Source organism: Lissotriton vulgaris, chromosome 2_1 (assembly GCF_964263255.1).
Source record: "Lissotriton vulgaris chromosome 2_1, aLisVul1.2, whole genome shotgun sequence".
Lineage (NCBI taxonomy): Eukaryota > Metazoa > Chordata > Amphibia > Caudata > Salamandridae > Lissotriton > Lissotriton vulgaris.
Window position 1 is genome coordinate 504,966,194 of NC_141687.1, and position 27,126 is coordinate 504,993,319.

Here is a 27,126-nt window from a genome sequence, read left to right on the forward strand (position 1 = left end):
GATTTTAATTTGAAAGGGGTAATGGGCTTCTTCTGTCCAATCATTGTTACCCCTTCCTGTGATGTAGCCACATCTCCAGTCATTAGTTGACACATATCCTGATAGGTATCATTGTCAGAGACCAATAATCCCACTTGACTAGTATCTGATGTTAAGTCCATTGGGTGCTCCGTTGCCGGTCTTTGTAAGTGTATTTTCTTTAGTTTTAATTTGCGGATAAATTGATAAATGTCTGCCCTTGTTCTAGTGTAGTTAAAACTGGACTCAGGGCAAAAGCTCAGACCCAGGCTCAAAAGTTGTTTTTCTGCATTAGTTAGAGCCAGGGTACTTACGTTGATGATAGATTTAGAGTCCTGGTTCTCCAGAGCACTACCGAGCAATGGCTCATGTTCATTTGTTATTACTGGTTTTTCCGGGCGCGTCCCCGGCACGCTTCTTTAATTCTCTGCTGTTTACGGGCCTTGCGCCTCCCCCTTCTCCGCTGGTATTTTGTTTTGCCACTGTGCCTTGATACCGTGGTCTCAGTGTGTCCTTCCGACTTTGTTTTAAAACATCAAATTCTTCTCCCAACGTCAGCTTGATACTTGTTCTTTTGGCACCTTCGTTATCTGACTCACTCTCAGGTGCAGAGCTGGATACTGAGGAAAGTTCAATGGATTGTTTATCCGCTCCCTTCTGGCCTACACCAGCTCCTCGCTTATTGGCTGTGGCCACTCACAGTGTGTCATAGCGGCAGCCAAATGTAAAAATCTGCCCATTGGCATAGTCATCCCTGTCCCTCTTGAATTTGTACATCTTTCGTGTTTTTATTTTCTCTTCTTCTTTAGCCAGTCTGCTGAGCATGTCATCCCTCAACTTTTTTTCTTGGCTTGCCTCACCTTCACCCACTAGCTGCTTGATACTTTCCTCCATGGCGTCTATTTTTATCTGGAGGTCTGCCCCATATATTTCCGCATATTTTACTAAAATTTGGACTAGGCGTCGTGAGGACTCTAGATTGCACTCCTCCCACCATCATTAGTGGGTTAGGCGCTTCAAAGCTCGGGGCTAGCATAATGCGCAGCCCGCTGGGGATTCTCCCAACGTCCAAGTATCTCTTTAATGAACGTGCTTCCCACCATTTGGATTGCTCTTGTCGCTTATATTTTTCCAATAATTTGAAGGAATCCTTTAAGTTGGCAGTGTCTGCTCCACTCACAATGTTTGCTTCTCCATTGGCACTTGTTTCACTTTCCAATGCATCTGAGAACATCTCATCTGCGGCAAGCTCTTGGGCTCTGCGTACATCATTCGACATTTTTACTTCAGGAAAACTCGAAAATATGCTGTTTTTACACACGTACCGGCAGTGCTTTCGATGGCTAAATGTCCTCATATCCAAGAACAATAGCCCCTCATTGTTATACACCGCCTCCGTATCGTGCGCACAACCTCCCAAACCCGTGCAGCCACAGTCTTTCAAATGTAGCGTCCTTACGCATTTCGTAAAAGCTTCACGTTACTGCCTCCGTCTCTCGCCTGTTCAGCCGAACGGTTTACTGAGACGTCTGGCAGTATCTCAGCCTCAAAGTATTCCTCAGTTTGTCAATATTCCATAATCTTTATTCCGTTAATTCCAATTCGTTTTTTCCAATTCATCACTTTTTACTCCTGCCACATGTGAAACGGTATCTGTATACTTAGGTTTCTTCTAAATCAGATATGCCCATCCAGGCCTTTTTCCGAAACATGCTTTATACAGAAATCATCATTCATAGTGGATGTCATAGACCCAGTGCATTTCAGGCTATATATAGCCTTTCTTCAGGGGTTCACTAAAACGGTAAAATATTCATTTTAATATGTGTTAACAATTCAATGTGATTACACATCAATTTATGCTGCTTGCATTTCAAAACTTAACAGTTCCATATGATGTAACTATTCGAGACTAACGTTTTCCCTCTAAGCGCGCTGTTTGCGCAAAACACTTCGTGCACTGATACACCTTCACCAACAGTATTCCCCCTCCTTTTATACCACTCTTCTTAACCCTCCCTTGATCTGTCCTTGAATGCTGACTTTTTTCTCGGATTATTTTTCCCATACTAGAATCCTCCGTACCTTTTATCAAATGGCCTAATATGCTCCTCCATGGCGTCTCTGGAATATTGACAAACTGAGGAATCCTTTGTGGAAATTATTCACGTACGTTGCTGTGCGTCCGGATGAAGTGGAATGCTTCTTCTGTTTTTGTTGTAAATGTATTACACGAGGCACTCAGGCAGGCCACGTGACCGAGGCTGCACGCTCAAAGATTATCATGGTTTAAAAAGGAAAGTTGAACAATGGACAAGAATGGTGTGCACATGGCAACCCCCTTTTGTGGAGTATCTCAGCCTCACCACGCTGGTCGCTTGTTCGTTCTAGTGTGCTAGTGCTGCTTCGGGGGAACTTCACTCGTTTTCCTTGCTGCCGGAACACCTCCAGTGCCCCTGGGGTCCCCACCAAAGAACCGCCACGCGCCCGCAGCAATGTCGGAAGGGAAACCTCTGGTGCAGACAGACTGCTTGCAGTGAAGCCTTCTTCCTTGGGAGGGGGTCCACAACCGGCAGCAATCCAATGCCGGTATAACATCCGCAATACCTCGCAGATCAGCTTCGCTTCAGCGCAAAATCCCGAGCGTGGATCCAGTTTGTAGTAGCAATATTTTATTTCCCTTCTCAAAAAGTCAAGACGCGTTTCGGCTGTCCCAGCGGCCTTGATCACATGACTACGCAGTCTGACAAGCCCCTTTTTTAAAGTGCACATGCATTACTCTTACCATAGACATAGACAAAAAACTTTCAAGTATTGAATACATATGTAGAAATGTTTTTTACTTTGTTTATACAAATTTAAATATATATTATAAACACAAGCAAAGAAATAATATCAGCATAAATGCTTAATTCTTTGTAAAAAGTAAGAACACCTCAATGTTAGAAGTTCTACGGTAGAAGCCATTTCTTTTTGTTTATATATATATATATATATATATATATATATATATATATATATATATATATATATATATATAAATGTGTGCACATTTTTATATATTTATACAATTATAAAAGAAATTAAAACTAATAGTTTCATTGTTTTAAAGGAAATCGATATATATTACATTTGATATATGTAAGTTTAAATATTTTTTAAATTAAATGTATTTTACTATATTGTTAAAATGTATATAAATCTAAATATTTGTTTTAGTTAATTTTATTATTTAATATATCTAACATTATTTTTTATTTAAACAAAAAAAATCTATATTTTTACATCTATATTTTTTACATCGATATTTTTGTTTCGATATGTTTGTACTTACAATTTTAAATATAGGATGTCGATATTTTTGACATTGATCTTTTTGCATCAATATTTGTGTATGGGGATATTTTGGGCATCGATATTCTATCAGTGAACCAGTCCACACAACTGCAAGTGAAAATAGTCTTGTCACAACTGGGAATATGCATCACGTTACTACCCTCTTCAATTCAACTGATACAACTTGCTCGCATAGCAATTGTGGTATCTTCAGCAGGCTTTTTTCAAGGTTTGAAGAAATGCTTCCTTTGTCAGCATCGAGCATTGCAGAAATCCTGTTAAGCTCCCGATACTAGTCAGTCAGTGCTGTATTTGTCTCTAACTATGCAACTGTTGCTTAACGATGAAGAATTTAATGTAAGGCATGGACTGGGGGAGAATGAAAGGGCCTCCGCTGGAATCCTTTGTCAACAGATCTAGGTCAAAGTTCTGAGAGCCACATGAGGTAGAAATGCCAACCTAATACTGCTATTGCATAGAGCGAGTTATTGGCAATCGACACATAGCTTTCTATTAGCACCACTGTTTTTAAAGAGAGAGCTGAGAAACACACACCCAAGAAGGTGAAGAGGGCCTTTGATGAGCAAGTGTTAAAGCAAGCATTTCTTCTTATCCACTAAAGGTTTTGTCTAGAAGTGCTTGCATGTACAATTTGATAAGGCTGTAAGTCAACCATCAAGCTTCAAAATCTTCATGTGCCACGTTCTCTGACTGTTAACATGAATAAAATGTTGACTCATTCTCTTTGCTGTTCAGAAAGCCTCCAGGCATACAAGTTAAAAAGACACACTGTATTCACATCTATAAATCAGAGAGAAAATTACTTCATAAATTGTTCTAATCACATGCGGTTCTTTCTTTTGCTACACCTAGAGTGCAATGCACCCTGGGCACTGGTCCCTATGCACATAAACAGAGTTTATAAATCTCAGGAAAGATATTTTGCATTTTCAGGCAGCATCAGCCCCCAAGTCAGTCTTAAGTTGCTGATGTATCTCATCAGCCTGCTCCTGCCTTGCTAAAGACCCTACACCCCCGCTCAGCTTTCAAATGGTGAGATTGACAGTGGAGTTCCTACGGCGTTGGAAGACAGCCTACAGCGGTGCGGAACTGAGTGACCTGTTTCCATCTTCTGAAAGGCAATGCATCGAGAGAGGGTCCTGTGTCTCTGTGTATTACACACCTCTATCTGTCTTTTTTTCAGGAGCAAGGACACATCCTGGTTTGTAAGTCAATGAAAAACAATTGTTGCCAGCCTAACTCACTCCTGTTGTAGGGTTGGCCTTTACACAAACCTCAGTGTGTAAAGCCATTGAGATGTAACAAGTACCCCGCACCTAAATGACTCTCCCACCACGCTAGACAAACACTTTTTGCATGTGCCAAAAGAGGCACAATCTCTCCAACAGTCCCTCCTGCTTATCTAGATTGGCAAGATTTCCACTCCATTACCAAAAGACACAACATTCTCTTTGTATAGTTAGGGGCCAATTCTCCATTGGGAAAGAGGTAGTGTGCTTGGAGACTACGTCTCCCATTCTACCTTTCACAGAGGTGTTGGGTTCACAAAGTGAGCCAGGAATCTGCTGACCCGTGGGAGCATATCTTTGGGGAACTCGCACTTCTTCAACACCAAGAGAGTAAAGTCTGGACCCGAGGCGTTACTAGAAGATCCATGTAAGACTGTAACTTTTCCACAAATCCTGTGGTCTCATTCCCCTATTTATATATATGCTAATTTTAGTAGACACAAACTCACCGCTGCAGGTAAATATTTCCCATACATGTATGCAGAGAGCTGCAGCTATCAATTTAACTTATTGCCTCTAGCCTTTGTAGTATTATTTACAAACACGTCTTTGACACTTGCCTTCATCCTAACTTTGACTTTGATATTTGAGGATAGGCAGATGCAGCAACACATCATAGGAAGACATTTATATCTGTGGTTGGAAATGAGCAACAATGTAAATTTGTACAAGGCTGGAAAAGTAAAAACAAATGCACTTGGCACAGGATTGTTGATTGTGTTCCAGGGTTAAATGGCTCTGGCAAATGTTGGCCAGAAAATACCAACCCCAGAGCAAATCCCTGTTTGTAAAAGAATCAGTATTATAAATGATGTTTACCTAACCTGGCAAAAACTTTACACCTTAATTTCCCCTAGTTCAAACCTGCTGAAATAAACTGGGGTCAGAGGGAGTCTGATAACGCCAGGATCACGAAGATAGCATCAAAACCCGCATGCTATGCCCAATTCGGGAAACTTTTAAATTAAAGCAATTATCGCACCCAATGGATTTCAAATGCCTGAGAATATAATTTTACTGGGTGTGGCTCGTAGTTTAAGTCTATGGTGATGCAAAGATGAATTGACTGAAAAAAGTAATACTTTCTACATTTTCTACGCCTCATTTATATACTTTTCCCAAACATTTTGGTGGATAGGTTTACGTATGCTAGCATCAAGTTGTGATCGCTGTGCAAACCTACATTGTTATGACTGTGTGCTTGATCATCCTGGGAGAGTCTGTTTCCCTACTGCTGTACAAGTGTGTTTTCCCGAGTCGTAACTTCCATCTGAATTTATAAAGGCTGCAGGCCTAGATTTTAGGAACACCAGGAATTACACCCCTGAATTTTGTACATCTAAAATGATTTTGACCTCTACGGAGGATTAGGGGAAGGCCTGAATAGGGTCAATGCAAACAAAGTGTATGATACCGATAAGTAAAACAAGCATTGGCAAAGTTGAAAGGTCTGACTTGCATTCTAAGTTAAAAGACAGACCTACTGGGGGGGGGCGTGGCTTGGCGCCCGGCGTGAATGGCGGCGTCTGGGTGAAGCTCCTCGGATTGTCCGGTGTACGGCATCCTTCCTGACTCGCTCAGCCTCATTTGTGGGATGTGAGGATGTCGGAACATCTACTCCTCCTACCCTGATATTTGCGGCTTCGCTGGAGTGCGGCATTTTGGATTTACGAACTATGTAAGTTCCGTAGTTGCATCGTCGCATTGCGACCGCCATTTTGTTTTTTCCCCGGCTGAGCTGTGTCATCATATCAATGATCCCCTTGGAACTCTGTGGTGTTTTTCCCTTCACCTTCGTCTTCCTTTATGCTTTTGGAGGTATGGATACGTTTTGCGCACATTTTTGAGTGATTTCATGTGCCTTTTCTGACTGACTTCCACGCGGCGGCCATTTTGTCTATCCCGCGACCTCCGATACTCTATTGGCTTCTATTTATTCGCCCCTATTTATGGGTAGATCTAAAGGCACTACGACTACGACCCCTCCTACCAAACATATTTTCATCAAAAACTCAAAGATTTTTACCGAGTTTTCTCGAACTCAATCTATTCTATCTTCTTTTTCGGAAGACAAAATGGCGGCGTCTGAGACTCCTACAGCGACTACTGGGAAATCTCTTACTAAACGCCTCAGACAAAACCCCCCTTCACCTTCGAAACCATCTTCTCCTGTCTCAATGGAGTTATTACTGGAGGAAATTCGGGCTCTGCGCCCTTTTATGAAGACACTAATGCGAAACTCCAAGTTCTCACCGACTCTTGGTCGCAGCTCGACGGCAGGGTTACGACTGTGGAGCAATCGCTTTCATCTCTGGCGAATGACTGTGCGAAGATATATCCTCTTCATTCTCAGGTCTCTACCCTTCAGTGTCAAGTGGAGGAGCTTGAAAACCGTAATAGGCGCAACAACCTCCGTATCTATGGCCTTGAGGAAGGACAAGAGGGGTCGGATCCCATTGGTTTCTTCAAATCCTTCATCCCCAAAGTCCTTCGTATGCCAGAAGGCACCCTACTTAACATTCAAAGAGCACATAGATTAGGTCGCCCTCCATCTTCGACCTCCCCCTCTCAGAAGCCTAGAGGGGTGATCCTGTACTTCCTGGAATACACGGACCTATTGAAGGTTCTCTCAGCAGCGAAATCCTCCCAGCAAATTATCTGGTCCGGATCTACTTTATTCTTTGCTCAGGATTACGCCAAGGCCACTGCTAACAGGAGGAAGGCCTTCTTGGACTTAAGACCTGCTCTTCGGGACATGGGTGCTCGTTATGGTCTTTTTCACCCGTGCCTATTCAAAGTGACTTACAATAATAAAACTACAACATTTGAAGACCCTCTTCGCCTTCGCAGCTTCATCAACGCTCATCATGCTGATTCTATGGAATCCTCCTCATCGACTGCTGGCTGAATTTATGTTCCTTACCCCTCACTGTTTGACCTTTTCGTCCTGTTCCGTTTCCTAGTTTTATTGCTGCCACATGTTTTTCCCCTGTTGTCGTGTTTGTAACAATTGTTTACTTCTTTTTCTCCTCAGTTTATCCCTTCCCTTGCTGCGATGCCTCCCGGCCCTCCGTCCTGTTTGATCCCGGTTGTACCGTCATTCCGTCTGGTTCCTCCTTTCCCCTTATACCCTTTGAATCCTTCATTTGTAGGTATGTCACGATTTTATGTTCTTATCTGGTTGTATTGTTCTCTTTTTCTCTCTTTTTCCCTCTGCTCTCTCTTCTCCCCTTCATTTTTCCTACTACCTCATCTGCTGTTACTCTCTCCATGTTCTCACTACCTTCCCTTAGTTTTCTTTTTTCCTCCATTTCTTTCCCTATCTCTTTTCTCACCTTTTTTGATCCCCTTTCTTTTTCTTTTTCATCATTTCCTCCTATTCCTATACCTCATATTTTCTTTCCATTACAGTTCTCCCTTCTGCACTTTTTATTGCATTGTTTGCATTTTGTTCTCTTTTAATGCGTTTACTATTTATCATTCAGAGTTACATCCTGGAATGTTAAAGGTTTGAATAGTCCAATTAAAAGACAGCGTGTATTAGCTCACTTAGCTAAATTAAAAACTGATGTTGCCATGTTACAAGAGACCCACCTTAACGATACTGAATCATCTAAACTAAAAAGACTTTGGTCGGCCATACTTTTTCTTCTCCCTCTTTGGGGAAAAAGAATGGCGTAGTTATCCTTGTTCATAAAAAATTTGCTGTTACTGATTCTCATTTTGAAATTGATACTGCTGGTCGTTTTGTACTATTAAGAATGAAGATTGATAATGTACCTATTGTTATTTTTAATGTTTACGCTCCAGTTAATGTTGATCATACCTTTTGGCCCCTCATCTCATATAAATCGGTCTCCCTAAACGATAATTATATTATTTTTGGTGGTGACTGTAATCAGATCCATGATCCCTTCCTTGACAGGCATTCCCCAGTTACCTTCATTCGTTCCAAAATGCATAATCAATTTACTTCAGCTATTCGCCGTAATTCCCTAACTGATATTTGGAGACTCCGTCACCCTGATCTCCAAGAATACAGTTATTTTTCTCCTCCTCACAAAACACAATCCCGTATCGATTACCTTTTCCTTAGTAAATCCCTTACCCAATGTGTTCTTGCTTCTGAAATTGGCTCCATTCTCATATCCGATCATGCCCCTGTCCTTGTAGACTTCGACCTGATACCCTTCTCCCCCTCACCTGGCAGATGGCGATTTAACAACTCTCTCTTGGCTGACTCCAAGTTCACAGAACAGTTCGGTGCTTTTATTACTGACTTTTTTCACACTAACTCTACCCCTGATTCCTCCCCTGTCATGATTTGGGACTCCTTCAAGGCAACAGCTAGAGGTTTTATAATTAATTTTGTCTCTAAAAAACGGAAAGGTTTCGAACGTCAATCTTCCCTCCTATTAGCAAAAATCAAAAAATTAGAATATTCCTACTATCAATCCCCCTCTGATTCTTCTCTGAAAGATCTTATTTCTGCGAAAGTTGCTTTTAATAAGTCCTCCACTGATGCCGCATCCTCCTATCTTCTAAAATGCAGTGCTCGCTACTATGGCGGCCAAAACAAGATGGGCAAACTATTAGCCAATTATCGGAAAACACGTCAAGATAGGACCCGGATTACCTCCATCACTGATTCGGATGGAGTCTCAAATTTCAAAGATGAAGACATTCTAAATAATTTTGATTCTTTTTATGAACAACTTTATACCCCTGAATCCCCTCCTCTTCCTGACGATTTGACTTCTTATTTTCACTCTATCACCCCCCTTCTTTTTCCCATGTTGATTTTTCCCCGCTGGAGTCTAACGTCACTTTAGCAGAAATCTCTCACGCAGTTTCGGTACTCCGTCGTGGCAAAGCCCCTAGCCCTGATGGGTTTACTATTGAATTTTACAGTCATTTTTCCAAGCAACTCCTGCCCCATTTACTTTCTCTCTTCAATTCCTTTATCTCTGACGGCTCATCTCAGGGTACTTTTAAAGAAGCAATGATCTGCCTCATTCCTAAAGACAACAAAGACCCTACCCTATGCAAGAATTATAGACCCATTTCCCTTGTAAATACGGATTACAAGATCTTTGCCAAACTACTCTCCCTCCGTATAGATCCCATTTTGCCTGAACTCATTGGTCCAGAGCAATCTGGTTTCGTCAAAGGTCGCTTATCATCTGATAATTCAAGAGTTTTCTTCAATGTCCTTAGTAAAGCTTCCACTATTCAATACCCCTTAGCTGCCATTGCCCTTGACGCCGAAAAGGCCTTTGACCGTATTAGCTGGGAATTTATGTTTCGTGCTCTCTCCTGGATTGGCTTCCCCCCAAAATTGATTTCCCTCATCGCTCTCCTATATTCTGGCCCCAAAGCTTCTATTTTCGCTAATGGTAAAGTTTCCGATTATTTTTCCCTCTCCAGGGTGGTTCGTCAATGCTGCCCTCTATCCCCCTTATTGTTTATTGTTGCACTTGATCCCTTTTTAACAAAGATTAGACAAGATAATCTTATTACTGGTTTCAATCCAGGCCCTGCTCAAGTTAAATTATCAGTCTATGCAGACGATATTCTTTTTTATTGTTCCAACCCTGAATCTACTATTCCCTCCTTTCTTCGTCAAGTTGAAGCTTTCTCCTTAGTTTCAGGATATCGTCTTAATCGTGATAAATGCGAGATCCTTCCCCTTAATGTTTCCTGCCTACGACATTACTTTGATCAGACTGGGTTTTACTGGCAACCCCCAAAAATTAAATACTTAGGCCTTTGGTTTTCCTCTTCTATTTCAGACACTCTAAAATTCAACTTTGATTGTATCTCTAAGAAACTCTTGGATTCTATCTCTAAATGGAATCCACTATTTCTTTCCTGGTGGGGGAGACTAGATTCGATTAAGATGATGCTAGCCCCTATTATCTTCTACTCCCTTTCTATGATTCCTGTCCGTATTCCTCATTATTATTTTAAACGATTAGACTCTCTTCTGTCTAAATTTCTTTGGCAGAACAAACCTCCTCGAATTGCACTCTCCTTTCTTAAAAAGGACAAGTCCCAAGGAGGATTGAAATTTCCAAGTTTCAAAACTTATCATCACTCCTTTTCCCTGCGGCAAACTCTTCGCTGGATATCTACAGATCCCCCTACCTATCCTCCAATTTGGTTATCCTTAGAGAAGTCTTTCATCTCTCCCTTTGACTTTTCAGAATTACTTGCTTTTCGTCTCACACTTCTCTCTTGCGTTCTCCTATTATTGCTCATTCGTGTCACATTCTTACTCCCCTCATCCCCTCTACTTATCCCTCCTCCGCTTTTTTATCTTACCAACCCATTTGGCACAATAAACAGCTCTGCATTAAAAATCGTTCCTTCTGTTGGAAATCCTGGCACTCTAAAGGCATAAAATGGATTTCGCAGTTGCTTTGTGATGGAGTTCCCTTATCCTTCTCTGAATTGCAATCCCATTATCTTCTTCCCAACTCCTTTCATAAACAATATAATCTACTCCTTCCTGCACTTCTTTCCTTCCTTCATTCCCTTCCAGCTTCTTCAGAATTTCCCCCAATCTACCCTCTTTTATCTCCACTCTTAACTTCTTCTCCCTCTGCTTCTCGTATCTACTCCTGCTTTTTAACACCTTCGGAACGCTCTAAATCTCGCACTGAACTGGCCTGGGAACAAGATTTATCAGTCATGTGGTCTGTCTCTTTATGGGATAAGCTTTGGATTAAGATACACAAAACCTCTCGTGCTGCCAACACTACACAAACTCTTTATTTTATTTATCAAAGATTATTGTTCTCTCCATCTAAATTAGCTTCTTTCTCCCTGATTTCTCTCCAACATGTTGGTCCTGTTCATCCACTTCGGCTGATTTGTCCCATATGTTATTTCATTGCCCTAACGTTACCTCCTTTTGGCATGGAATTTGGTCACGTATTTCTACTATTTTCCATTTTCAACTCCCATTTACTCCATCCATTGTTTTCCTCGGCTCCCTCTCTCCAGAGTTACCTCAATCCCCTTCTCACTATAAGTTGTTTGACCTTTTCCTTGCGGTAGCTTTCCACTTAATTACTTCCAATTGGAAAGATTCCTCAAAACTTACTTATTCTGCCTGGTGGAATGCTATTTGCTTTAATCATCGTTTAGATACCAATTATGTATCCCCTGTTTCCCTTGCCATCAAACGTGACCTCCTTTGGATCCCACTCACCGATTACCTTTCCTCCACTTCCTCTCCCTCTCCCCCTCCTGTCACCATTGCTCCCTCTAATTTACCAGATGAAGTTCGTAAACCCCCTTGAACACTACATCGTTGTCTTTTTGTCTATTCCTATACCGTTATTTATTCTAGCAACTGTTATTTATATGATTATCTGCTTGCTTGCTCTTTTGCATTCAATGTAATTTGTGCATTTGCTGTTGTAATTGAATTTGATCTTCTTGATTACTTTCAGTTTTTATTTTTATTTTTTCTCTCTCTCATTCCTTTTTTCACGAACGAGAGAGTATCGTTTATTGATTCCGCTTTTTCTATTATCTTGCATTGAATATTCCAGTATTTCTTGTATTATTTTTTCTCTTAATGCATATCACTTTGTATTTTCTGTTTGGTATCAATAAACTTGAACTTAAAAAAAAAAGACAGACCTACTGACTTTGATAATACTCCTTAGCTGCCGGTCGGCTACACAATCAGAAAGAGCTCCTAAGTGGCTGAAAGCCAACAGCATCTCGGGGGCAGGATCAGAAGGAGCACCAAAACCAACAGCCACCTAGTGGCAGGAATGCAGAGAACCTTTGGGCATGCTGACCCAAAGAGTGGCCCCAGGGCCAGCCTTGGAGGTTGTGGCGCCCTGTGCGACAATCTTTGCTGGCGCCCCCCCCCAAACTAACATTATTTTTTGTGTTGAGTTGTATAGTTTCTTAACTGCATATTAAATATATACAGGATAGATTTTAGTGTATATACAATATATGCTCAAATATCATATTAAATATATACAGGATAGATTTTAGTGTATATACAATATATGCTCAAATATCATGCTCAAATATCATGTAAATTAAATAAGGATTAGATGGGGAACAGATGTTAGGACACAGCACTTGGTGTTCCTTTGATTTGCAGCACTCAGTGCTTTCATTAGGCACAGCAACGAGTCTTCCGGTGAGGCTGAGCACCTTGTCCTCTCCTAAGTTGTGTCACTAGTGCTACTTTTATGCCTACTATCCATTGCTCCTCCCCACAGGTTCATCACTATGATGCAAATCTGAGTATTCTACTGCGGCGCTTCACCCTGTTCTCACTAATACATATCACACTCTGCTTTTTGTTGGCAGCTTACTTTGTGCCCCTGATGTAAACTCCCCTATGCAACATGTTGCACAAGTTTGTATATAAATGTTGGTCTATTTTCACTTTTTAATAACTGTATGTTTTATGATTTGTGTGCATGGTCATCATCTGTTGGACTTGGGAGAAAATGGTCTTCGTGTTTGTGTTTTCCTGGGTCCGTGTACCATACCATGTTGCACCAATTTGTGCTTCTTTGTGCATGCACCTAAAAAATGAATCCTGATGGTTTGCCAATGCTTGGTATATATAACTATTTTGACTGAGTGTTAATAAAACACAAATTGAAGTTTCACATACATGATAGAACACAGCATGTACAGGACACAGAAGAAGAAAGAAATTAACAGGCAAGGTCTGAACACATTCTTTAAATAGAAAGTTGCACATTATCATTTATATTATTTTTAACAGGACAACTTTCATATGCTGCAGAGAGCGGAGCGAAGATTAACATTGTAGAAAAGAAAGAGGGACAACAGTGTTTAGCAGTGCAGGCTTTTGGGCGATGTGACTAGCGACGATTTCAGAGCACAAATAGCGCCCTCTTGACCTTGGCACCGCTTGAACCTCCCAAAAGCCGGCCCTGAGTGGCCCGGTGGCATAATCACAAGGAGCTCTCAGGCACGCTGAACACCAGCAGCAGACACACTCATTGCAGACACAGATGGATGCTGGGATACAGAATACTAAACAAACAGGTTTTTGTTGAAATATCAAATGAGCGGTGATTCAAGCTGCTCTTGTTCTTGTCTCTTATTCTTGTCACAGGAGTCATGTGGGTCAATGTGTCGAGAGGGATATCAGCAATAAGCCCCTCAATGGCAGGTGTTAATGGATCAACTGGGTTAGGTTCCATAAGCAGGGATAAAGAACCTGTTTGGCTGGGCCAATGTCTAATCAGTGAAAGCTACCACTGTAGGTGCCTGGCACGCCGACTCTCTGGAGAGTGGGCACAAGCAAAGCAAGGAATATGCTTGTGGCTGTTTGGAAGAGCTGTGATAAGCAGGAGTGGGGCAGGAAGTGGGGGGTTACGGCTGAGAGGCAACAGGGCAGCAGCAGTGAAGAGTGACAGAAGGTCGGGGTATCGGACGGAACTGACGGCAGCTCTGGTTTTGGTCTGAACAACCGCCAGCAGAGGCGTGGAAGGTACCACTGCTGTAATAGCTGCTGTCTGAAAAAGGAACCACTTGATGTTATGTCACCAAAAACGTATAGGAAAGTCAATAGCATAAGGTAACAGTGTGCAAAATAACATAGGAGACTGTGGAGCAGTATAATTTTCGCTTCACCCTTTGTTTAACTAAGACACATATATGTTTACGTATGGCCTTATGTACTCGTGTGATGTAACCGTAATCATGCAATGTGGTGCACTTGGACAATTTTTCAGAAGTGCATCTACAATGTAATATCCACATTTATATGAGTGTGTATATGAACATTTTCTTTACAGTAACAACGAATCGCAGTTCTCATATATATCTATATATGTGTGGTTTGAATAACATTGTATTTCTTATATGATCACATATTTCTTTAGATAACTGATAGTGCATGGATTTGAATAGTGCTCTACAATTATATCTAAGTTGTATATGTACCCGTATTCATGCATTTAAGCATGTATTGAAATGATTGCTGAACTGAAGTTCATCAAAGGCCTCAAGGTTTTCGATTTCGCAATGTTTAAATTTAACATGAATGCTTGATTTGGGGTCAATGTTTTTCTCTCCTCTGCAGATGCAGTTAATGTGCTCATGGTTAAAGAAACGCACATAGTGTGAAAGAGATAGCAAAGCTTGGAAGGAGTATCTTTTGGCAAAGATAAGAAAACTAACGGATAAACGGAGGACTACAGTCCGAGAGGAATGCAGTGACAGGAGGAATCCAAGGACGTTTAATATGTGGACCAAAGGAAAAAAATCTCAAGTGTCGCTTCCAAGTTATTTGTTTGAGGATAAAAATTAATTGGGCACATGGTCTGGGATATTTGAAGGTTCTTTGGTGGGTATACGTGTGTGTTGCACTTCGGCTTGGTTCAGATTCCCTTTAGACTCCAAGAAGTACAGACCTCTTTGAAACCTCTCTGTTATGTGGATTCATGCTATACAATATACTTTACTTTTGAGAATTTCTACAGATGTTCTGCTATGCCGACACCTTTCTCTGCTTTCCTGAATTAATAGTGTTTTCTTGACCAGAGTTAGAACAGGGATTAGTAGGTTTTCTTAGATAGCCTCATGTGTGGGCAAGCGGTTCTAACTTTCAATCTATTTCTCAAACTGTTTTCCTCTTTCTATACTTTGCTGCTACCAAATCCCTCATTTGTTTCCTGTCATTGTGGATTAATTTTTTTCGTTGCTTTAGCTATCCTCCAGTAATTCTGTATTTTTATACTATGTTCCTGCAGCTGATTTAGATCAGCTGTGCTTTGAATTTGTAATACATCTATACTTAATCCTATCAATTGACTCTGAGTTTTGCTGTGTGACCAAATGGATTACAATGTAATTTGGTAAATAATCGTTGATCCTAACTCCTTTTATTCCTAAGGCACCTGGAACTGTATATTTCAGAGGGACCAGGAAAAAGGAGTCCACATTCAATGCGTTCTCATCTGCTTAGCCCATTCAAGCAAGGGCCAATTGGCAAAAATAGGACTCCCAATGGCAGTGATGCTGCAACAGTTTTCTGTGTAGTGTAGCAGTCATTAATGTTATCTTACTGAAGTCATACAGATAATGAAAAATCCAAGTGTCCCACAAAATGTACGTTGAGCAAACATGCCAAGCCAATTCAACAGGAGAGTAGTAAGGGTTTGCTACCTAGCCGGAGGTGTATTTTGGAGCACTGGCGTTGTATTGCTGTCATTTACATACAGCAAATTTTCCACTGAAATAGCTACTAAATTTGCATAGAAATGCAGGTTTTACAGGTGCAATTATACAGCCACAAACAACAATGTTGAGAAATAAGATTTCAGCAAATATTTATAATTTGTGCTTGTAAATATATATGTATTTGAGCTTATATAGCGCAGAGCTACCCACAAAGGGTTTCCCGGCGCTTGCTTAGGGAACCCGTCCTGATATTCCCCTGTGAGATAACCCCGGCAGGGTATCCACAAGGTGAAAGCCAGGCATCCCGCCGCGAGGGGCCGTTGTGGAGATTAAGCAAGCTATTGCCCAGAGTCGCAGAGTGTGAACCCGTGAGTTGAGAAGGCACCGAAGCGAGAATTATCGAGTCCGTGGAATTTTTTAGCCCAAGACCCGCCGAGGCGGGGAATTGAACCCTGGTCCAGGGCCGATCTCAGCTTCCGGGTCTGCCGCCTCTAACCCCTGAGCCACACTTCTCCACAAGTGCTTCATCAAGTAAAGGATCTGGATCTGTTTTGATCCTATTAAACTCTTTGTTTCCATCACATTTTAGAATTGCAAACAATGTGCAACCCGAATTGATGATATATAGTTAACTTACAGGTATTTAAATGTTATTGTGTGTTAGAAAAAAAGTGACATCGTACAGCCTTTCCTTTCACTTCCTGTACCCCAGGAAGATTGTCACCTAGGTCATATTTACAAAATTCTCTCATTTTGTGGTCAGAAAAATAAAAGTAAACACCAGTTTCTAAGTAAGAAGCAATTTGACAGAAGTCAGCTTGAATTCTGACATTTGTCTTTGAACGCACAGCAAATGTGAAAAGATGAACAAAATTCAAAGGCTTTTGTATTGCTCATTCACCTTACGAACTCCAGCATGGTTATTTTTGGGGGTGCTGCAGCACCCCCGCCCCTCTACTTCCAGCACCTATGCCCAATGGATGAAGCTGGTTGGCTAACACCCTTTTCCCTTCTGTTACTTTTATTCTGTCTTTTCTGGAGTATTGATAACAAAGTGGTCCAAACCCAGACATAAAAATGACACTAGAAGAGACATCAACTTCACTTTATAATACAAATACAAAATTCTAAAATAATTCACTATATTTCACCTCTGGAAATTTGGTGCAGAGGCTTACCAATGTTTTATGCAACCATTTCATAGAGCATGAAGCACGTGTGTAAACCACCATATTTGCATTAATATGTCATTACTTACTGGTAATCTTCATTACCCAGATTAAGGTCCTCCTCATCCCAAGTGAGGCAATCCTGCCTCCCAATAGGTTATCTCAAAGCTAGTATTTTTTCTATGTTTATTACATAAACCCCTACCAACCTCGCCATGCCTCTTATCAAAAAGACCAGACACAACCACAGCAGGAGGGAGAGAAATAGACTGGGAAGAGGAGGAACTTAATCTGGGTAGTGAAGATGGTGAGTAACGACTCATTACCCCCTTATATGTCCGCCTTGACCAGTCCTTACAAATGTGAGGACCTCACAAGCAAAGATACCAAGAAAACGCATGACACAAAGGAACCATGCAGTAAAACGTTTAATCAAAAACAAGATTAAGACACAGCAGCGTTCATAATACCAACAACAAAATGGTTACAGAGGCATGCAAGACATCAAGACGATAATGCTGGACAAAAGTATGAAGGGACTGCCAGGTACCCGCCCTACAAATCTCTGGGATAGAAACACAAGCTGCTTCAGCCCAGGAAGCGGACACCGACTGCGTTGATTGCCCTTGTACCTCAGCTGGCAGAGCCAGACCCATGGACTTATAGGACTGGCTAACCATCTAACCCACCCACCAACTAATGGTGGATGTAGACACCTTCTTCTTCTTAGCCATACCAACACTGGACACAAACATGGAAGGAGAAAGACGAAAACCCTGGGTATGCTGGAGGTAAACCTGAAGGGTCCCGCGAAAATCCATGGTAGAAGGAGCAAGAGCACCCTCATCCCCAGGAAAAATCAGGAAAAACCACCTCCTGCCACTAATGGAATTTGGAGGAAACCTTAGGAAGAAAGTTCAGGTCAAGCCGCAACACCACCTTGTCAGGCAAGACCTGCAGATAAGGAAAATAAATAAGCAAGGCTCCCAACTCACCCAACCTCTGAGCAGAGGTGATAGCCAACAGGAAGACCAATGTAGCAGACAACCACAGAAAATCAGCCTCAAACAAAGGCTCAAAAGGGGACAATTCGAAGTCCTGCATAACAGTGGGCAAATCCCAAGAGGGCAAAACCACAGGAGTGACTGGATGACGAAGGAGAAAAATCCGCAGGAGGCGACCCACCAAAGCAGCAATACCATCCAATGAGGACCCTAAACTCATACATGCCCGACAGCAGCCCACGGAGCAAATAAAGTAGGAGGAGTAAGATCATTCAAAAAACCATCTTTGAGAAACTCAAGAGTAGAGACTGGAACACCAACCACAGGATCGACGCCATGAGGGGCACACCAAGTGACAAAAGAACCTCAATGTTTACTGTAACACTTGAGGGTAGAAGGCCTACAGGAATACCTGATATCCACGGCCACCATAGAAGAACAACCGAAATACTCCAACGTCAAACGTTGAAGGACCAGACCGACAGCTTTAATTGATGAAGACGAGGCAACGACGGAAGAGATCACGAGAAGCCAAACAAACCCGCCCCAGACAGCCGCAGTAACAGCGGGAACCAAAGGCGGTGAGGCCAAAAAAGAGCAATTAGGAGAACACCTTTCCACCAGAATCTTCTGTACCACCCTCTGACGGGGAGGCATACAGAAGGCATAAAGGCCAAGGAATCAGGAGGGCACCCACCGCCCCTTGCCTGAGGACAAACCACCTCAGAACAGAACCGAGGGAGGAGGGCATTGTGCAGAGAAGCAAAAGTCGATCTAAGGCGACCTGAACCGAAAACAGGGGCAAAGACAAATGGAACAGAACAGAGGAAGGAATGTTGCAGTTCAAGCTGTCCTCATGAAGTTCAGGTGACCCTGAATATCAACAGACCTCAAGGCAGAGTGGTAAGACTCCGCCCAGGCATAAATCATGGAAGCCAGCTGATTTAGAGACTTATATCAAGTCCCAACTTGGCAGTTCAAGTAACAGCAAGCCACCTGATTTTCGGTACAAACCACCAGATTCACCCGCACGAGGGGAACCTGAAAGAAAAGTATTGCCTGCCAAATGGCCGCCAACTCCCACCAATTCAATGAACGGGCACTGTCCTCCCAAGACCACTGGCCCTTGGCCTCTAAAGACCCCAATGTAGCCGTCCAATCCTCAAAACTGGCACCGGTCAACAGCAAGAGAGGAGGGGGAAGCTGAAAACAGTACCCCCTTTTCCAGAACAGGGGAGAGAGGAATGAGAGAGTCATAACTTGCATGGGTGGGGTTCCACAGAGGCAATAGATACATTACCAAAGGCTTGAGGTGCAGGCAAACCAAGGGAACCACAGAAATGGTTCCAGCCATCAACCCCTGGACCCACAACCAAGTCTGAGCCGGAGTAGATTGCCAACTCAGGAGATCCCGCAGAAGAAGCTGCAGGGAAGAGATGGGAGCAGGAGGAAGAAACACTGCCCCAACATGGTGTTGAAAATTACCCCGATAAACTGCAGTCTCTGAACAGGGACCAGATGAGATTTCACCAGATTTAACTTCATTCCCAGACCCCAGATCATGTCCATGGTTGCCTCCACTACCAAAAGAGCCTTAGGAAGGGAGGAAGCAGAGATCAAAAATCATCAATATAGGGAAACACACAGAAACCCTGAAGCTGCAAACCCCCCACAGCAGGAGCCAATTACCTTGGTAAAAGTCTGGGGAGATGTAGAGTGGCAGAAAGGCAACACCTAAAACTGGTAATGGACCTCGTCCAATGCAAACCTCAGGACCTGTTAGCTTCCAGGATGTACAAGGATGTGAAAATAGACGTTTTCCAAGTACAGGGAAGCAAGAAAATTGCCCTGTTGGTTGAGGGCAATGATGGACTGCAAGGTGATCATCCGAAAGCGATCCAGTCAAACCAACCTGTTCAAAGCCTTGAGAATCAGAATTGGGGGTTAAGAACCATCTGGTTTTGGGACCAAGAAGAGTGTGGAATAGAAGCCCAGGCCCCGTTCCGCCTCCAGAACCAGGAGAACAGTGCCTTTCGCAAGTAACAATCCCTCTCCAGACAACATAACAGCTCTCTTCACTGGGTCAGTTGACAACGGGGTAACCAGATAGCGGATCTGAGGGGGAGGACCCTTAAACAGAATCTGGTACCCCTGACTAATGACTGACAGGACTCACTGGTCAGAAATCAGACTTGACCACTGATCCAGGAACAAACGGAGCCGGGCCACCACCATAACATAGTCACTTCTGCCTAGCACCCAGTGGCTGCTGCAGCTGAGGCTGGGACTTGTTTTGGAATACAGCCCCCGAACACAGGCCGATCCACAAAAGGGCTCAGAAGAGGAGAGAACACCCTGAAAGTTCTGCTTATGGAAAAAGGACTTCTTCTTCTGGACACACTGAAACAGTTTCAACAACTCCTTCTGCAGAACACTGAACCATTGTGTTCAATGTGTCCCTAAAAAGCTGGAGACCCTCAAAAGGTAGCTTATGAATAAAGGCCTTCTGAGTAGCCTCAAGACACCAAGGATCTGTCCCCAGGGACCATCTACCAGCCACTGCTATCCCAGCAGCCGAGAAGACCCACAGAGTATCAAAAGTGGCATCGGACATACACAGCGGGAAGATCTCCATCTATCCCAAGATTGTCCTGAAGACAATCAAATAACTTCTCAAAATCCTTGATAAGGACCTGGGAGGCATAGGCGTAGTAAGTCCTAGTCCTAATCCCAAAATGAGATGCAGCTTGGGAACGTTTGAAGGCCGTCTCCGTCTTCCGTTTAACTGGATTAGAAAGGGAAGCCTCCTCTGAAGATAAAGAAGAGGAAGAAGCCATTGAGGCCAAAATGGAGTTGACCTTAGGAACCTGAGGAGACTGGACATCAAACTCCGCTAAGTGATACCTCTTTTCCAGGAAAGCAAAGATTCCCCTGCTTGTCGACCTCAAGCCATTCCTTAGCCAGAATCTCCTTAATGACATCATGCCTTCTTCACTGAGTTAATATACTTGGAATAAAAGCCATCATCCACCAAATATTTAAGATCAAATCCCAGGACCTCTCGAATATGGGCTAACATGTCGGAAAGGACTATACCATGGATATAGTTCCCCTTTGGGGAATTGTCCAACTCATCACCTTCATCCCCGTGATATTTTTGGCAGAAGGCTCAATAAGCACAGCCTGACCCGCAGAATTAATACAATTCTGAAAATCCAACCAGGAGATCTGCAACCGGTCATCCTCCTGCAGGTTCTACACATGTTTCCACTTAGAAACAGATTGTTACCAGGTTAACCTCCTCATCCCCCATGACAGCAAATAAGAACCAAAAAGTCAAAGAGAAAGTAACCAGCTGTCCCTAAATATACCATCTGCTAGCAACCAAGTCTCAGAACCGACGAGACTTGGATTCCCAAAAGACAGCCCTGCCACCTCCTCCACAGCCACATACAAAGACATGGCCGCGGAGCCAGGTGCTGCTGGACCCTCAGTGCCGAAACGGCCTGCCCCGACAGCAGAGAAAGCTCTCCGCCCCAGTCAAGCATATGTGCGGGGATCGAGTTGGGAGCAGCGCAGGGACTCAACACACCGGTACACCAGTAAGGTCAGTGCAGGCACAGAAACAAAGCACCAAAAACATGCAGTCACATAAATGCAAAAACAATGTGAAAAATGCTCACATTACTGCAGACTGACAGAAATGAACAAACTTAGCATTCCAACTGAACGCCCTTCAGACAGGAAGAAAAACAGGTGTGGGGTGGGTTGGAGGGGTTTATGTAATAAACATAGAAAAAATACTACAGTTGAGACATGCGTAAGCACTGGGATGAAGAAGACATTTGAGAGAAATACATTGGCCCCCACCTGAACTGCACCCCCTCCGAGTATATCAGGTTGTAGGCTCCAGGGAATGGGTGCCCTAAACTACCTTCTTTGGCCATTTCTCTACCTGGGATTACTAGTGTGAATGCCACTGTTATGTTTCCTGGTGCCCCACAGAGCCCCTAGGTCAGAAAATAGAACTAAAGGAATATCATGCTGCAAATTATCAATTGTAATAGCGAGCACAGGAACGATGTTACCTTGTGAACAGACTTTATCATGTTTGTCTCCAGCTCAAGTAGCCATTTTTCCACTTGACCTCTAGCTTTCGAAGTTGAAATTGTATCGGTCAGTTGAACGATTTCGCCTTCACTGCTTTTCATATGAGTGATATCTAAGACATCAGTGAATTCTACTTTGGCAATTCCTTCAAAACATTTTTTCAAGTGAGGCTGCACCCTACAAAACAAAAGATACACATACATGTACAACCAGTTTATGATATCTTCATTTCTGGAACAGCTTAAACCCAGGCTCTGAAACACAAGTTTTTTTTGGGTCGTAATTCTTTATTGAAAAATTAAAGGAAAACAAATTCATGAATGTAAAGTACAGCATAATAGATCTACAATGGTCTAGTGAAATTACATAAACAATTAATTATAGTGATGAGATAAGAAACAAAATAAATTGTGAAACTAGCAAATACATTTAAAGCCTTTAGATTTTACATGTATAAAATATGAAATATTAAACCCAGGCTCTGACACGCGTTTTTTTAATAACCTTCAGCTCATCATTTCTATCTTTCAACAACATTCATCTGGTTTTAAATTAAGCAATCCCACAAGTTCTCATGGATGACACCTCCAGGAGAGAGTTTTGGGGGAAGCTCCATTGGAGGAGACAGAAGGGAGGAGGGGGTGGTCATCAAAACTACTCAGTTGCAGCCTCATCGCGAGAATTCAGTAAACACACTGTGTACATGTGAATAGGGGCCACCTTCCTCCTCACTAAACTCTCATGTGTATCTGATGGCAGGAGCCACTCCAGAACGGCTGGTCAAGATGATGGAGGGCCTAACACCTTGGCTGCTAGGCGTTTTCCCCTCCTGTGCTGGAAATTGCCATTTTGCTGGTGTCATGACGAGCTCAGCTCGTCATCAGCACAGCTCAACTGTGCATCATGGCATCGAAAGGGTTAAGCACTGGGAAGAGCTTGGTACAGCTTTCAAGAAACTGCTACCTTGCGTCATGTCTTCCGTGGAGCCAAGCTTTCCCTTAGGACTTGCCTCGCTGCCTATGCCTGGGGGATGGTTCGGCACAAATTCTGACCCCAGTAAATAGATAACTGCATCCTGAAACTCTGCCTCCAAAGCCTATGTAGGCTGCTTTGTAAGTAGAGTTACTGGTGATCACTATTGATAATAGTGTCTAAAGGAAATGCCCTCATGAAAGACTGACATTGAGGATCATTGATGGGATAAGGATAACAAGTTCAACCACAATGGATTGTTTTCTTTTTTGTGTTTTTCAAAGGCAGACAAGTGCATAATCATATTTGAAAGTATTTGTATCCCTGCACTCTATTATGGTGTTAAAACATTGCATGGCTCAAAACATTTTGAATGCTTTATTAAAATATTTTCATGATCTGCTCAATATTACCTTGTTGGATCCTTTGTTTCTGAAAGAATCTCAAGTAGCTCATCGTTGGATAAAAAGAAGAACCGAGGGAAGAAAAGGCGCTTCTTTTCGAGGTAGTCATTCAGTCCTTTAAGGATGAGTTCTAGAAGTTCATTGGACTTTTTCATTTTATCCAGCATTTTGTCTATCATCACTACTGAGAGAACGTGCTTGTCCTGGATAGAAACAAATAAGAACAATATAAATGCTAGCCTGCATTTCAATCCTGCACCACAGAACTTCAGTGATTGGTATTTGTTATTTCCCTATGGCATTTTGTCTTGACAGTGTTTTATATCTGAAAAATTGAATTGTAGTGTAGACAATTAAAAAGAGAGAGGAATGCTTCCCTCTCTCGTGTCAATACCCTTCCTAATGTAAAATCGGTTAGTGAAAGAAAGAGAACACATTTGCTCTAAAGTTGTGTTCAGTCACCCTGCACTATCAAAATCCTGCTCAATCCGATCCTTTTCTAAAAGAACTGTTCAGTCATCTCACGCTTGAAGCCTCCTGTTCAATGCAATTCTGTTCTCTCTTGCATTGTGGTTCAACTCTAATAGCTTCTAATATAGCCATTACTTTCCATTACTCCTTGATGTGCAATGGCACATATTGCGATTATCCCCCATAACAATAGTGCTATTCTGTTACCCTTATAACTACCTTTATTTTGATATGGTCATGGTTCAGCCCCAAAGTACCAGTGAATGTCCTTTTACTCCCTCTTTTATTTAACATTATGCACTACCATTTGGAAAGTGGCAGCTACTTGTTGAGTTGATGTGGTGTGTGTGCCTTTTCTGAACTAGTTCCTAAAATCAGGCTCCCAAGTGTGAACCAGGTAACTCAGACAATCCTAATACACGAAGGCTGGCCTGGAGCAAACACAAAATGGGTGGAAATGATCGGTTTTGGGTATTACTCTCTGATTATATGGGGGAGAGATAACGAAGAAGATGGCAACATTGTTGAAATGGGCTGGGATCATACGGTACATCATGTCACCCCTTCTGCTGAGGCAACCATATTACACACAAACGATGTCATTGAAGGCTTAGATATAACCATTACTCCAAGAAAAATGTACAATCCCAATTTACAAAAGTGGGACGTAAATTGTCAGGAACCATAGGCACATCGCTTTCCATATCAAAGATCAAAGTATATTCATAGGGGAATCAACGAACAGTTAAATGTCAACTTGGAGTTACAACTGATCCTTGGATTCCAAGGTGCAGGAGTTCAGGTCTTCCTTCAAGAACCAGCCCAAGTGATAATCATAAGAGGTTTTCTCACATGCGTATCTCTGAGGAGTGGGCCACAATCATTTTAAAATTGTGGACTAGGAACGGCCTACATGATAATGACTGAATGAATGACAATGATCAGCTCTAATTACCGCATAGTCCCAGCACTGCCAGACTTGTTCTACCTTATTACCTTTCTTATTAAGAGTCAGGTTCCCACTATTGATTTAATTAGGATTCCCCAAAGCCCTCCTTTTCACCACCTATCATTGAGGGAGTGGGACATCAGGAATGGGACGTTTTCTCTGATTCATCAGAGAACTCGTTGTTGTGGGGGCTGGGGCAGTACGATGTCCCCACAGGTTGGTGAGATTGAGGGAGGGTGGGGTGGGATGGGATGGACTGGGGATTTCTGGGTTGCACATGAAAAACGAAAATGCACTCCAGATGTAGCATTAGCTATGATGTCCTTGCAGGCTGCAAGATAAATCAGAGCACACACATAACATCATATGACATAAAACATCTTACGTGGGATGTGAAAGGCATTTTCCCTATTCAATAGCTTTGCATGGTATGAGAGGGGTATATTTACCTGGCATCCAAGATTTTGTACCTTTAAGAGAAGCATCTATCAAAACATGATGAGGGAAAACTTGAACAATCATGGTTTAGTCTCATTTTGGCCTTCCGGTTAAGAGACCCAGTTGGCAAGTCCAGAGCAACAAACCTTATGAACAAGTTACTTACCTTCGGTAACGCTTTTTCTGGTTGATACAATATCTGCCTGTGGATTCCTTCCCTTTTGAATACCTCCTGCACCAGCATTCCGAGTGAAAATTCTTTCCTAGCTCTCCCACGTCGACGAGGACGTCACAATTGACGGGTTCCGCTTGAGGCACAGTATGACATCATCGGAGCCACAAAAGGCCCTAGTCGGTGTCCTGACATCAGTTCCACCCATTTTTTCCATGCCACCGAGGCAAATGGGTGGACCAACACATTTTCAAATATATACATAGCATATCAAATCATGTCAATAAACTGGGGGGGGGCTGTTACACTCTCATCCGAGGCCTCCGGAAAGTGCTGCCATTGCTACCGGCACAGGCACACACTACGGTAATCAGAAGTATTATACTGGACCGCCTGGATTACTGTAACGCCCTGCTTCTGGAATCCCCGGAATACTTGATTGCCAGGCTCCAGAGTATCCAGGCAGCAGCAGCTAAATTGGCTCTCGGCTGAGCACGCCGGTCCTCGACAACACAAGCACTGTCAGAGCTACACTGGCTGCCAGTAGCCCAGAGGATCCTGTTCAAATCCCCATGTATAGTGTTGAGGGCACTTCATGGGCAAGACCCAAAGCTGATTCAAAATAGGTTCCAATGGTATGAACCTACACATACTCTCCTCTCCTCTTCTGCCAGTCTGGCCAGAATCCCCAGGACAAAGAAGGTTACCCTGGGAGGGAGAGCTTTTAGTGTGGCAGCTGCCCACCTCTGTAATCTTCTTCCCCTTGAAATCAGGAGTATTCAGAATCTGGCATTGTTCTGAAAAAGAGTTAATACCAGGCTCTTTCAAAAAGTTTGAAAATCCTGCCTCTTAGCAACAGTGCTCTTCTTCTGTACATTGCCCGTTACATTCGTAACAGCTTTTTCCTTGGTTCCTTGCTATCTTTTCAGCACCAGGATGCCCGCAGGGTTGCAGTGCTCTCTACAAATGCCAAAATAATAATAATAGTAAGCATACATGTAAAATCACCATTGCATAATCAATAAGAGTAAAGAGAAATATCAAAACAAAAGCATTTCTCATTATTAAGATATCAGCATAATTAAAATTAAAAAAAATTGGGTAGAAGCAGGTGGACAACAGGGAGGCGGGTGGTAGCTTGAGGAATCCACAGGCAGATATTGATGGATACTTCTGCCTGTGGATTTCTCACCTTTTGAATAAATTCCCAAAGCCGTACCTCTTCCGGAGGAGGGTTTCCACTGGACTAAACCATAAAATCCTGTAAAACAGAGCAAGCAAAATGGCCATCCCTCCTAACCTCAGAGTCCAAGCAGTAATGCTCTGCAAAGTTGTGGAGGGAGGCCCAAGTTGCTGCTTTACATATATCAAGAATAGGAACATCTCTAGCCAAAGCAGGAGAAGTAGACTTAGCTCTGGTGGAATGAGCTCTGATATCTTCTGGAGGGTCCTTCTTGGCCAGTGAGTAGCAAATCTTGATGCACAAGATAATCCACCTGGAATGGGCCCTCTTGTGCACTGACTTGCCTTTCATCTTTCCAACATAAATCGTCCAGCCTCAGATCACTAGT

The 27,126-nt window shown here is 42.6% G+C and overlaps 1 protein-coding gene across 1 annotated transcript in view; it reads right to left on the minus strand.

The window, feature by feature from the left end:
* The window catches only part of DNAH7 (dynein axonemal heavy chain 7), a 1,812,153-nt gene that overhangs the window by 1,304,126 nt on the left and 480,901 nt on the right, over positions 1-27,126 (minus strand). The window contains exons 19-20 of the mRNA XM_086955398.1: positions 23,535-23,728; positions 22,128-22,326 (exon numbers count right to left, since the gene is read on the minus strand). Coding sequence (XP_086811524.1) covers positions 22,128-22,326; positions 23,535-23,728 — 393 coding nt within the window. The remainder of the gene's footprint in view (positions 1-22,127; positions 22,327-23,534; positions 23,729-27,126) is intronic.